The sequence below is a fragment of the Ananas comosus genome, linkage group 25, assembly GCF_001540865.1.
Source record: "Ananas comosus cultivar F153 linkage group 25, ASM154086v1, whole genome shotgun sequence".
Taxonomy (NCBI): domain Eukaryota; kingdom Viridiplantae; phylum Streptophyta; class Magnoliopsida; order Poales; family Bromeliaceae; genus Ananas; species Ananas comosus.
In genome coordinates this window covers 583,941-599,212 of record NC_033645.1, presented here as the reverse complement: position 1 = coordinate 599,212, position 15,272 = coordinate 583,941, and the positions used below count along the sequence as shown (strand labels likewise).

At 33.8% G+C, this 15,272-nt stretch overlaps 1 protein-coding gene across 1 annotated transcript; it reads left to right on the top strand.

Moving 5' to 3' along the window:
• On the top strand, window positions 214-4,664 carry LOC109729073 (3-dehydroquinate synthase, chloroplastic). Its single transcript, XM_020259723.1, has 8 exons — window positions 214-635; window positions 716-866; window positions 973-1,140; window positions 1,546-1,772; window positions 2,293-2,416; window positions 3,449-3,511; window positions 3,602-3,745; window positions 4,281-4,664. The coding sequence occupies exons 1-8, from the start codon at window positions 310-312 to the stop codon at window positions 4,410-4,412; spliced, it is 1,335 nt and encodes a 444-aa protein (XP_020115312.1). The 5' UTR covers window positions 214-309; the 3' UTR covers window positions 4,413-4,664.

Genomic DNA, 15,272 nt, shown 5'->3' with positions numbered 1-15,272 from the left:
GACTTCGGCCGATGCTTTTGTCCTCACGAGAATCTCTACGCGGGGAGGATAATCCGCCGTTGGTTTCCCCGTAACGCGACGCCAACGGCGGATCCGTCCGCCCGCATACTTCTATACCAGCGACCATTACGCGACGCCTCTCTGTTCCCGCACGTGCGAGAAACCCCCGACCCACCTCCCTCACCTACCCACTCCCGCATCTCTCACCAAAAGCTTAAAACCATAGCGAACGAACATGGGCGCCAACGACGAAGGGATCCCCTTTCCCCTCCCTTTGTCGCCACCAAACCCTAACCCTAGTTCCGATCCATGGCGGCCTCCCCTTTTTCCTCCATCCGCTCCACCCCCAAGATCTCCGCCCCCGCGGCGCTTGTCGTCCCCCGCCGCCGCAGCTCCGTCGACCTCCGATCCGCCTCCGCGAACCCCCTTCGCGTCCAAATCGGCGGCGCCGCGGCGAGAACGAGCCGGATCCGGGCGAGGATCGCCGCGAGCGCCACACCGGTAATGGAGGAGGCGGCGGCGGGGAAAGAGTCCGGATCTAGGGTTTCGACCGTCGTCAACGTCGACCTGGGGAACCGGAGCTACCCAATCTACATCGGATCGAGCCTTTTGGACGAACCCGATCTTCTTCAGAGGTACTCTTTGTGCGCCCTTGAGAATTTGATTATCGTTTTGGATTTCAATTTGATTCAAGCGTGCATACTCCTCTTCTTAGACATGTACATGGAAAGAGAGTTCTGGTGGTAACTAACACAACAATCGCGCCACTCTACCTTGAGAAAGTTACCGAAGCATTGACACACGGGAATTCGAATATTTCAGTAGAAAGTGTGATTCTACCCGATGGAGAGAAGTATAAGAACATGGTAAGTGCTTTGGAATAGGAAAGTTGTCTCCTTTTCCACTTCAATCATATTGTTTTTTCGTTATTTCATTGCTTATGTTGTAATTATTGTCTCTTTTGATCCGTAGGAGACACTGATGAAGGTGTTTGATAAAGCCGTTGAGTCTAGGTTGGATCGCCGTTGCACATTCGTGGCCCTTGGCGGTGGAGTGATCGGTGATATGTGTGGCTTTGCCGCAGCCGCCTTTCTTCGCGGTGTTAATTTCATTCAGATACCCACTACTCTGATGGCTCAGGTGATTTTCTTGGCCATTTCTACTGAGTTGCTTTTAGTATACTTGAGAGTTAGTATAACCCCCTGTATCCTGTGGTATAGTAGTCCAATACCACTTAACCCATCTGAGTTGCCATGACCATTGCTCTTGTCATCTCTAAGGACTTTACATTAGTGCCATCGAAATTGAGTACATGTCAAGCACACAGTTTATTAAAACACTGTAACTAAGTATTAAGTGCTAATCTTATTGATCCTATTTATTTACAATGTTTATGGGAGCCACGTGATTACTACATCTGTGAAAACATCTTTAGAAAGTAAGCATTACAGTTTGAACCAGTGGGTTTTACAAAGAAATCCTGCTACAGTATTGAAGTTTTCACTTTATTATATTGTTTAACCAGATAGTTATTCATAAATGAAGGTTGATTCATCAGTTGGAGGGAAAACTGGGATAAATCATCCACTAGGAAAGAACTTGATTGGTGCCTTCTATCAACCACAATGCGTGCTAGTAGATACCGATACGCTAAATACATTGCCGGACAGGGAATTAGCTTCAGGCATTGCAGAAGTTGTAAAGTATGGGCTCATCCGAGATGCAGCATTCTTTGAGTGGCAAGAAAAGAATATGCAGGCTCTATTAGCAAGGTATTGGAATTCCTATTATTTTATGTTCTCTATATGAGCTAATATGTAGTTGCAGATTCCTTCTAGCTGTAAATTAAATATCTGTCGCTTGGTTTAATTTATTCCGAAGTTAATTTTGATTATACCAGCTTAAAAGAAGCTTTGTTTTAGGAATGAAGTCATGTGCAGCACAATGATTGACAACATCGCATGCAGTGAATATGTAATAGAGACAACTCTGATTTTACACAAACCCCTGGACTATCCCAGTTTGTACAAGTTGTTTGTATCCCTGCTATGTTTAGTATGTTTACTTTATTTCAATCCTTGAGTACAAGAAGTAGTGAAATCACAACACACCCCCCACCCCTGATAAAAAAAAAGAGAAGAAAAGGCTACCTTTTTAGTTAGACTTATGCCCCTGATAAAAAAAAAGAGAAGAAAAGGCTACCTTTTTAGTTAGACTTATTCCAGATAGTTACAACTGTGAGTTATATTCATCTTCTTTCCGGCAGTACTTTTATGCGCTTGATGATGGCAGGGACCCAAGTGCTTTAGCCTATGCTATCAAGAGATCATGTGAAAACAAGGCTGAAGTTGTTTCCTTAGATGAGAAGGAAAGTGGATTACGGGCTACGCTAAACTTGGGTCATACATTTGGTCATGTAAGCATTCAGTTTTTCCAGTGTTTACACTGCAGTTACTGTTGCTATATTTTCCTCAAATTTTCAACGACATGCTTCTAGTTTTTTATTGTTTCATCAATAGATGCATCTTTAGGAATGACTCTTGCCCAAATCTTTTTAGTGTTCCCCGGTTGATCCTCGAATAAAATTTTATCAACAGTTCTATTTTGGTAGTAAACAGGCTTGAGAAGATTCTGATTCTTTTTGTACCTCTTTATGTAGCTATATTAATACAGTTAGTTATGCCCGAGGAAGTTACAGAAATAGTATGGAGTGACAAATTAATGAAAATTAGTTCTTTAAGTGTCTGCTGTTTCTTCTTCCCCTTCTTTTCATGTTACTTCTTTTTTCTTCTCTAGTTTTTTCTACTCGTTCTTCAATTTCTTTCTGATTCTGGTGGAAATTTTCAATTCCTGCAAGAATTCTGTAGTAAATTAGGCAATCCGAGAGATGCAAAATTGCATTTTCACACGAAAGCCCACCTTCATTTGCAAATTTCTCTAGAAAGCAATCTGATTGTGTGCAGTATTTATTCAGATCTAAATTGTTTTTCCACTTTGTTCTATCTGGTAAACTACGGATCTGCTTATCACACAGTAACCAAAAGCCACCCCAGTTTGCTTTGGTTCACTATTTCTTGCCGGACAGGCCTCATCTTGAGAGCAATACTAGTACATAGAAAATTGCATAGCTAAACTTGATGATGAGCAGAGAAGGCCTTAGTTTTGCTTCCCACTCTTTGTGAATAGTGTCTTCATGCCACAGCGTCTTATCAAATGTATTTGCATGATCTGAAAAAGTAAGACCAATGAAAGCTTAGTCATATATGTAGTAGAACTTTTCTCATCGAACTTGTATACCTAGTAGAGTTTTTCTCGTTCAACTTGTATATCTTGCTTTATTGCAATTTTATGGTTATTATCTTCTCACCTTAGTTGGTTGTCGAGTTTTCATTACAACTGGCCCCTTGTTAGTATGCCTGCTAATTCACCGAATTTTCTCATTATTCAGGCTATAGAAACAGGTGTTGGCTATGGACAATGGCTCCATGGAGAGGCCGTAGCAGCTGGAATGGTGATACATACAGAACTCTCTCACTCTCTCTCTCCCCCTCCCTCTCCTCCTCTTGCCCTTATCAAGAATTATAATACTTCTGTATAATAGGTGATGGCTGTTGACATGTCACGCCGTCTAGGCTGGATCGATGATACTATTATGAATCGGGTACTCAACATCTTGCAGCATGCCAAGCTCCCCATTGTACCACCCGAGACAATGACGGTGGAGAAGTTCAAGAATACTATGGCAGTAAGTGATGGGAACTATTAGATTTTAGATGTCTATCTTTGCAAAGTATTCTACTTACACATACCCCTGTAAGATTCGAGTTTCTTATATACCTCTTGAAGGAGTATATTCTTAAAAGAATATCAAGAGTTATCTGGAGAGGGGCACTTATATCCGTACAATGGTATCGTTAAAATTCTGTTTTTGTAGTAGGTTATGTGCTTTTGATTGCTTTTTTGGCCGCAATACTGCTGCTTTCTACTGCATCCACCTCTTGTGGAGCATATGACAAACAGGAAAAGCTCTGTTGTGGTGGGAAAGCTGGATGATAATCCTAATCCCAAAAGCAGAAGTTTCAATTAAGAACTGTTGCTTTTGTTAAAATTGTCGTGCTTCTTCTAATATCACTACAACAACAACATTTTGTCGACTAGCACCACACCCTACAGAAGGGAAACTGACAAAAATATCTGAAAAAGGAAGTACCCGTTGATTGCTCTCTTGACTCTCGAGTAAGTTATTGTTTATCTTTTAACTCCAGCTTATGTCACTGTAGGTTGATAAGAAGGTGGCTGATGGATTGCTAAGGCTCATCCTACTTAAAGGCCCCTTGGGTAGTTGCGTCTTTACTGGCGACTACGACAGAAAAGCCCTCGACGAAACCCTTCATGCCTTCTGCAAAAACTGATGCATGAATCGTGTGCGCCAGCTTTCCATGTAACGAAAGACAGTGTGGTCCTCTCTAGTGGATAAATGAAGAGAAAGAGCAGTGAGTTAAATGATAATTGCAAGAGTGACCTTGTTGTTGGAGAGGCTTAAAAACGCGGGGAATTAATATACGTCGTAATGTGCTTATTTATTGATTTTGGGACACTGATAGATCGATTGTTATATTTACATTGCCTTATTTAAAATAAATTTATACTTTTATTTGTTTCCATGTATTTAGTGCCAATTCTTGTTGTTCTCGGTATCTCTCTTCAATTGATGTCGCAAAAAACCATCATCCATTGAGACCAAGTCCTTATTGGATCCTTTGCCTTTTCTATTTTAACTTTATTTTAGTTTATCTTAGTTTATTTTTTTATATTAAATGATGCCCTTGGCCACACATTCACCCACTCAATTTGGGATTAGAAGAACATGGTTCGATTTTCACTGTATTTCGTCTCGATTTGATGCATACATAAAGAGTTTCTACGTATTTTAATTGTCAATAAATAAACTCCAGCAGCGTGAATCTTCCACTATTGACTTAGATGTTTTGATGTTGATTTTATGAAGAATTCAAATCCAAATTTTCTCTAATATACAGACTAATTGCTTCCTAGATTTTCATCAACATTCTACTTTCTTGTGGATACTAACGCTTCACGAGATATGACGGGTAAATATTATTATAGTTATTTTTTATTATATTTGTTAAAGTTTTGTAAATCCTAGAGTGCAGATACCTAACTTTTATATTCTAAATCAAACCAAATATATATAGGAGGAGCATGAACAAATAAGTTTAGAGTTTCAAAACCAAACGTTTGCAAAAGTCAAGAAAAACAACGTCAACCACAAGTAAAATTCAAATTTCTTTTAAATACATATGCATAAATTGACAATCAAACCAAAACTAAGCATATATAAAAACATTACAGATAGAGAGAATCCATACAAATAAACTAATTGACAGTTTCTTCGTACACGTGTCCGCTTCTCTTTTCTCCTCTTCTCCCTTCATCTCCTCTCTCCTCCGGTCCTCCCTCCCATACCAAATATTCATGATTACACTTTGGGAAGGTACCAAATCTTTCCAAGTTCATCTCGAGAAGATATCAAATCTATTCAATAATTACACATCGGGAAGGTACCAAATCTTTTCAAATTCACCTTGGGAAGGTACCAAATTTATTTAATGATTATACCTCGGGAAGATATCAAATCTTCTCAAATACACGAAGGTACCAAATCTATCCAAATTCCTTACCGGGCTCAAATACACAAAAATACCAAATCTATCCAAATTCCTTACCGGGAAGGGACAAAATCCTCACCCTGATTCGAGAATTGTACTCATAAGGTTGGAACCTTAAAAAATTTTCCTAATTACTTCTTCTTCCTCTCTCCCTCGTGTACTGAATTTCTCCTCTCTTTATACCGAGTTTTACATTTCTTTTGTATTTTTTACTGTTGCACCACCTAAAGATATGCCGACGGGATGGAAAGTGGTCGTTGTATCGTTATAAGTGATAGTCAGAACCTCGCACGTGAAAGAACAATCTCGCTTCTAGGACTGTATTTTCGCACACCTCGACTCACATGCCTCATCTAAATCTCTTTTCTCTATAATATTTTCTACTTAATCGGTCCTTATAATTTTTCAAAAACAAAAGTAAAAATTATTTTTTTTAGAATTGTTTAAAAGTAAATTGTTCACGCTAAATATATGTTTGCATATTAGTGTCAAAACTGTCTGCGGCGAAGCGCGGGTTCAACACTAGTATGCACAATTTGGTACTCAAACCAAATTAAATGTACAAAAGCATTACGAACAAAAGAACTTACAAATTTGGAGACAAATGAACGCAGTTCAATCACACACAATTAATAAATTTCTGATCCAAAGAGATCAACATCAGTTTAAAATATACTATATGGTAGATAAATCGGAGTAAACATACAAAGTAAGGAAGACAAATCAAAAAACCCGTGGAAGAAGAGCATCTGTTGCAGGCTTGCAGCCAACTACGGCCACTTCCTTTGGACAAATAAATTCAATATTTTTAAAAAATATTATATAGTAAGTAGGCAAACTGAAATACTCAAAAAAAAATGAAAGGGAGAAATCAAAGCACAGAAGGAGACAGCATTGGCAGCAGATTAAGTGATGCCGAAGATTCTTTTTAGGGTGCGTTTGGTTCACATTATGAAAGATTACTAGGAATAAAAGATATCCTAGAATTTTATTCATATTCATCCTATTACTAAGAATGTGAAATTTCTGTGTTTGGTTCGCACGGTAATATTAATTAGCCATGTTATTTAATATTACAAAAAATATACAATTAATTAATTTATTTATTTAATTAATTTTAGANATAATGTTACCAAAAGTTTCAACATCTTTTTAGAAAAAAGGGAGAGAGAGTATAAGTTAGAGAGAGAGAGCATAATTAAAAAAATAGAAAGAAAAATATAGTCGAAATTAGAGGGAGTGAGAGAGTTGAAATTTTAGAAAGAGAGAGAGAGAAAGCTTAGTTTAGAGAGAGAAAAAAAAGTTGAATTTTAGAGAGAAAAATAAGTTTAGAGAGAGATATAAGGTTAGAGTGTAAAGAAAAATAATATCAATTAGCCGGCGGATAGGAAGAAAGAAAAAGATTAAACATATTATGATTATCCTAATTCATTAATATGAGGATACCCACCCCCTCAAGAAAATGAGATTAGTATTTTGTGGTGAATCTTATTCCCAAGTGAATCCAATATTACCAACTATGCGTTTAGCCAAACACCGTCATATTTTTTTATTCCCATTGAATTATTAGGAATTTTTAAAAGATAACGTGTACCAAATGCACCCTTAGAGGAATAGATGACTTCTGCCGCACAATAAAAAATTGATGGATGCCATGTTATATAGGCAATGGCAGGTATTAGAAACACTGTAGAACAACCCATATAAAATATCAATGCGGCGAAGGGAGCAGAAAAGACAATAATCAAAATTATGTTTTCGCTGGAGATCAATATAAGTTAATAGAAGATCTCTTGAAAGACTCTAATTGTTAGCTAGAGTGTATTATTATATATTTGTTACTCAAAAAATTGATCTAATAAAATATAAACACATCATAAACATCCCATAATTCTAGTACTCATTTTCATGTGCGCTGTAAATGTTAAATGAACCATAAAAAACGATTCTTCAGCAGATCACTGAAAGAGAAAATTTAACCAATCAAATCACTCATGCGAATAATTGAACACAAAAGATCTTAAAAAACTAAGGAAAACTTTTATTTTAAGTTTCTTCGAATATGATTTACATGATGATAGTGATTGCAATTAACACTCGGATAAGTTCAAAAGCACACGTCGTCACATCTTATCAGAGGTTATAATTCGTAACATCATCAAACGCTACCAATTAAAAGAAAAAGAAAAAGAAAAAGAAAAAGAAAAAAAAAACTCTCTCTTTCTCTCTCTGAACATGCATGGTGCATAATTGTAAGACACAACCTAAGATCAAGACGCTACTCACACGCACACAAATCGCTGGTTTTTAAGATGCATCCCCCATTTTCTATTCGATTTTATTCTGCAATGCTTTAAAATTTGCACAGAATATAACCTAATAGAGAAAAAAAAAAAAAAAAAGGTATGTCGAAAAAAGACGCATCACTTTATAGACAAACACACGAAAAACCTGCATCTCTCAAGAAAAGATTTCTCATTTCTAAATCCGAAGGAGGCGCCGGAGTCCGTCGGTAGCGCAGACATCCACACCGCCAGAGCCGTTTTCTTCTGCCGCCGCCGCTACGCAATTTCCTGCAGCACTACCTCCTGCCGCCGCCGCCGCGGCAGCCTTCTTCCCCCTCGTAATCGAAAACCTCGGCATCGGGACGCTACTCGGCGGCGGCGGCGACACCGACCACACGAACGACGACGACGACGACAACGACGACGCCGCTGCCTCCTTTTCCTTCGACTTATCGATAACAACAACACCACGTGCTTCGCCGTAGAACGGCTTTTTGTGCCGTGGGCGTCGTGGAAAAGCGCTTCGGCTCCCCGCAGTAGTACTGGGGAGGGGGAGGAGAGGGGGTTGATGGACGAGAGAGGGTGCAAAACTTGCATTAAAAGTGGTGCTATTTTGACCCAAAAGGGAATTAGAACGAGTTGTGTTGAAGGATTTTGGAACAAGTAATCGTCCATCCACGGAACCAAATCTAGTCCTTGGGTAAGAAGGAGATCTATCTATCACTACACTCTCCATTTATTATTAGAACACTGATTAATCTCTATCTCTCTCTTTTTTAAAAAAAAAATGTATAAAAAAAAACACAGAAAATTAAAGGAGAAAATATTTGATCAGAAGATATTGTATATTTATACAAGATTAAACGCCTTCGATCTACACTAAAATTTGAAAAAAAGAAAAAAAGAAAAAAAGAGGAGCTGTTAGAGTTAGCGTATATATATATATCTATATAGTATATAGATTTGTAACAAAAACTACGTGTGTGGATTTGGTTGTTTTTAGCGTTTTGTGGGGGAAATGCGTACGCTTGTGGGGAGGTTGGGTGAAGGGGTGGTGCCTTTTTATAGAGCGTCGAGTCCAACGGCTACTTTCTTTTTTCTCTTTTTTTTTAAATAATAAAGTAAGTTAAGTAAACTACTCTCTTTTGGGTGCAAATGTATGGAAAAACCTCTCTAACTATTGCTCAATTTGAAATGGCCCCCTCAACTTTATTACTATTATTATTTTTTATTTAGGCATGTTTGTTTCAACGCTGTAATTCAGATAAAAATAAACATTCAGTGAACTAAAGTTCAAATGTATTTCTTTTTAGTTTTTCTTTGTATAGCTGCGGAGCTGGAGTTTTTTTAGTTCTACCACTATTTGGCAAAATAATATAAAAGTTAGGAAGCGAGTACCAATTTAAATGTTATTCAAGTTACAATTTTTGCTGCCATTTTATATCATAGAGTTGAAAATTTTAAACAAACTATCAAATTTTTAGATCCCTCAAAATATAAAATGCTTAATTTGAGCACCGCGATTCCAAATAATTCTTAACCAGAATAGCTTAAAGAATGTTTGGTTTTTCAAAAAAATTACCTATAAAATAATTTTTGATTGGAAAACTGTTTCCTTTCATTTAGTTCCAAAAAAAAAATAATTTTTTTAAAAAAATTTTACAAAAGTCTAGTATTTTATTTTTTAAAAAAATTATTATCCAAAATGCATAACTATTTTTGAAAAAAAATAATTCTTTTTCCTGCTTCCCCTAGGATTAACCAAACACCCCCTAATTGCCCAAAGTGTTAATTTTTCTTTTTTTAAAAAAAAAAACACCCTGTGGGCTCATGTTAAAACGCAACATAGTAGAGGGTGGTCTCCACAAATTTCCAAATTTCAATTTATTTAATTTTTGGGAGTTTTGTGGTAGTTTTTCATTTCACCGACAAACGCTGCGCCACCCCCGAGACACGTACGGAGAGAGGTTGGGCGGCAACCGCCCACGCGATTCCCACCGCTGGATCGAGATTTCCGAACTAGCCGTTGGAGCCGTCTCCGCCGTCCGATCGCCAGACGAGGCGCATGCGAAGGCACGTGGAAATCGCCTCCAACTTTCTTTTTTTTTTTTTTTTTTGAGGGAGAGCGCTTCGTTTATTACTTTTAAAAATAAATTTAAAAAATAAATTAATTAAAATTTAAATTTGAAATCTCGAGTATCAACCGCTAAATTTTTTTGTCATTTGTGTTAGACACTAAAAACCTGTTGATCTAATCCAACTCTTTCACACTCTCGACTGTGAAAATTTTTAATATTCATCCAATAATTTATAGAATACTTTTAACTAATAAAATCTAAAATATTTTTTAAATTTTAGAATGGAGGATTATAATTCTCAAAAAGTAATACGTGACGATTGGTTGAGATTTTTCAACGAGACCTTGTTGGAAGCTTTCTACTCAAAACTTTTTTTTTTTTCGTCTTCAACTAATCATATTTGAGTCCTAGGATTCACCCATTTTATCATGATTTTTTTAAAAAAATTATTTTTGTTATATTTTTCTATCAAACATGAAAATTTAATTATTTGGGACATGGCTGACATGGTGTGACCGCCGCATAAAAAACTTCCTCCCTGTGAGGGTTTTTTTTTTCCGCTAGATTATTCTTTTGGCCTCAAATTATGAGGCATGTAACACAGTAGCTCTTAAATTTTAATTTATTATAATTTTTAATTCAATTTTTTAAAATTATTATAATTAAATTTCATAGTCTAATTTATTTATTTATTGAGATAAAGTATATGTAAGGATGTAGATGGATATAGATACCTACAAGTTTATCCGAACTCAAATCCGAACAAGGTCGATTTATCCAATGCTAAACGTACGTGATTTTGAAAACGGGTATAAAAAACGAAAATCCGATAGATTGGAATTCGAGAACGAATTTTGTCTGTACGCAATCCGAACCTGAATAAATTTTACATTGTATAATATATATGAATATTTGATATTTTATTTGAGTTAATAGTTTGGAAGATTTTGATATAATATGTTTTGGAATATGGTAAAAAAAAAAATTTATTTCAAGTTCGGACTTTCAAGTTCGGATTTGGCTTTCAAATTTTTGGTAGGGTTCAGTTTTGAATATGGATTTTCAAAATTTGTTAAGTTGGGTTTCGGGTTCGAATTTCGGTAAGTTAAGGTTTTTGAAAATCCACCCGAATCCGATTTGTTGACATTCTGTAGTTGCTTCATTTATTTTTTCAAAAATGAACTTAGTTGCAAATGTGAAGCAATTAGATTTGAACATAGGATATCAGATACCAACCATCAAGTACTTTACCACCTACCATAGGAACGGTCGATCTGATAATCCAATTTAGCTGATTGAATGGTAACGTTTTGCTGATATAATAATAATAGAGCAGTATTGTGGCGGATAAAGTGTCAACGACTAAATTTCTACATTAGCAGCACATCATTATCGAAAAGTAAATTAGGTTGCGAGACTTGGTTACATTAATTTAAAAAGTTTGAAATAAAAATTATAATAAATTAGAATTTAAATAGTGAAGAATTTTTCATCTCATAGTTTGAGAATCAAAAGTGTAATACTTTATTTTTGGCTTTTCTCATTTTGTTTAGGTAGATACCAAACATGCATGACTAGTTAGAGGAAACAAAAATTATGTGAAGTTAGAATATTTCAAAAAGTAAATCAAACTTTATTTTTATATCATTTTTGGTAGTAAAACATTAGAATTAATTATTGTTGCCGTTATATATGATCTAAATTATTTGAACTTTTTAGTAATCAACCTTCGATATTTCACGCATAATTTATCTAGTGATTAACTAGTTTCAAATTCAGCTAATATTGGCTATTTCAAAATATTAAATTTGAGGCTATTAAACAAATAATGTTAAAAATTTGCAAAATTTTGAATATAAAAAATTTAAATATATTAGATTAAATATAACAATTGACACCGAAAGTAAATGATCTCATTTACTCACAAAAACCAAGGAAAGTTCTTAGTTAGGTGCTTTATAAGATAGTCAATATGTTGACAAAGTCCTATGATATTTTAAATCACGTGTAAGTTAATAAAATGTGATCCTAAAGTGATGTATGCATTTAATACATAACCATACAAGAAGGTGACATTTGGAAACCCTACATATAGTCTCACTTAAAATTTAATGCCCTTCTCATGATGCCAAATTTTTATATAAATTGTATGTGATACATCTTTGATTCATGAGCTTCACTGTCGAATGGTAATTCGCATAAACCGATTATATTATTCATTTGAAATGTTATGAAGTGTTTTATTATTATTGGATAGTGATCCAAGTATAATACAGTGTGTTCTGTGATGAACGATGAAATTTATTGAATATAAATAATTAAAACAACTATTCTTTAAAAGTTTAAACTTAAAAATATTCTATTTTTTTTTTCTATATGGTATCAGAGCGAGGAAAATTCTAAAATTGATGATTTTAATCATCATTGGGTGGTAATCCAAGCATAAGGCAGTGTGTTTTAGGATTGATCGTGAAATTTATTAAATTTAAATAATTAAAGCAACTGTTCTTTAAAAAGCTTAAACTTTGAAATATGTACTCTGTTTTTCTTACTGGTTTTAGAGTAGGAGAATCCTAAATTGAATCCTTCTCTATTCCTATCTCTTTTAATTTTCCGCCATTTAATTCAAAATCGTGTCTTCTAAAAGTGTAGTGAGTGTTTGGTTCTTTGAAAAAGTATGAAAAAAGTTTTTAAGGAAAAAAATTTCATAAAAAACTTCTAGTTCAACTTTTCGCCCTTTTAGTTTAAAGAAACTAATTTTTTCAGATTTTTTTTTGAAAAATTATGGAAAACTATTATTTTTGTTTTTCTTAAAAAAATATTCGGAAAATGGAAATATAAATTTTCATGAATCTGGGAAAAAAAACTTTTCAAAAAAACTAGTTTTTATTGGAACTAAAGGGGCGGAAAATTAGAAAAGAGATTTTTCATGAATTTTTTTTTCCAAAAAATCATTTTTCATAATTTTTCAAGAAACCAAACAACCAATTTGTGGAAAATTTACACACCAAACAAAATATTCTTTGTAAATGATATTTGATTTTACAAAAACATGTTAACTAGGATCAAACCAAAAAAAAAAAAATCATTTTTATTTTTATTTTTCACCTTTTTCTCTATTAAATTTCTTCTTCTCTTCCTAATTAATATATCACAATCACAACCTCAGTAGATATAAGTACTACAACAAAGAAATATTTAAAAAATTATTTTTTGTCAATTAACCATATCTACTTAATTATGCTAGGTTGGTTATGTTCACAGAGATTTTTTTTTTTTGAGAATAGGTAGCACGCTACCTACTTCATTCATTGAATGGATGAATTTGGCTACAAAGGTGAGGCAGCGAGGGCCTCGAGGAAAAACAATATCATTAGAGGTATATATATATATATATATATATATATATATAAACCTTAAAGCAAATCTTTCCACAAAAATATCATGATCTTGAGCCGACGGACTGCTAAAATATGGATTTCTCTCCATAAATTTGTATCGAATTTGAATCGAGTTATCTAAAATTATCTTTCCGCCCATTATTTAGCTTAGATCTTGAAAAAAAAAAAAAAAATCAGCAAAAATAATAACTAGGAATTTGATAGATAAAGGAAACAAAATTGATTGAGAAACTTACTTGGGAACCCATCTAACAAAACTATTTAATACATTCATTGTTCAATTTTCAATTTTGTAATTCTTTTTTTTTTTTTTTTACTCTTTAAAACATTTAGACCAAACAAAAATATAAGTGTAGCAACTAAAATGCAAATGATCACAAAAGTGTGTCACAAACGATCCAATTAAATTACAAAATCGAAATAATGGTGGACTATTTGTCCTTCAAAACTATGGATGTGATAATGTTTTTTATTTAAGAAATCGAATTAAATGAGTAAAATAATAAAAAATTCATATAAATTATCCTTGACCTTGATCGATCACATCATGCACGTGTGTGTGTATATATATATATATATATATATATATATATATATATATATATATATATATATATTCAGCTATGAGTGTGTAAAAGCCAAAGATTTAGGTGCTTGTAGCTTTTTACCGCTTAATCTATTATCTCGGTCATTTTAACCGTTATAGATGATTTACTATTCAACCAACTACGCAACTCAACCTAGTGGGGCCATATTAATAATGTATTATTTTTTTAATCAATGGGATAAAAATCTATAAGCACAATACTTGATCTTTTAAACATAGAGCTTTATATTATTATATATTATAATATATATATAATATATATATATATATAATCTATATATATATATATATATATATATATCACTTGTTTTCACACATTTGGAGCAAGTCGTTTACAAGATAAGTGCATCAAAGTCGTGCAACATAACCCTGTAGTTACGTTATCATATTTAATTGTTCAAAATATGGCACTTATTAATAAATTGGTTTATATCGTTGTCAAACGAGGCGATGAATACAATTTTGTGGACAAAATCCCAAAAGGAAAAGGGTTAATAAAACGAGAGAAGATCTTTTTTTTTTCTGCTTCAAGGGGAAATTATGGTTTAGGGCATGTTTTGTTATCATCTTATATTTCAAAAAATTATATTTGATTGCGTTACAATTTATTTTTCTTTCATCATAAATTCGTACTATTAAATAGGATTGTAAAATAATATATTTTTTTTATAAAATTATAGGACATAAAATATAAATTATAGAATGATGAAACACTACGGTATATTGTCCTGTGATTAAAAAGAAGTATAACTTTTAGTCCCCTATTTAATAATAATTTTTTATAGAGAAACAAAGATATGACTATATGATAGTTAAATGCTTAAACTATACGATAGTAAAATGAAATGATGTCAATTAAAGTTTATCCGAAATAAATTATATCTTTTGAAACTAAGGCACAAATATGAATTAGAATTGACTCGAATTTTGAAAGCTGCAGAGGTCGTACGCCAACAATATAGGCTACATATAATATGCACATTCTTCTCGTATGATGGTCGTATTTTTTTTTTTTAAGTCTTGTCAATATCTATACAAATTTACAATTTGTAAGAGTCAAATTAATTTACACTAACTCTGATATCATTTGTGAATTTTTGGTGTTAATCACTAATTTTAAAAGCTCGAGCTATTAAAGCGTGCAGATATATGAATTTCAATTGTGACTCGAATTCTTTAACTATTAAACGAAAAAATTTAAAATTATTTTA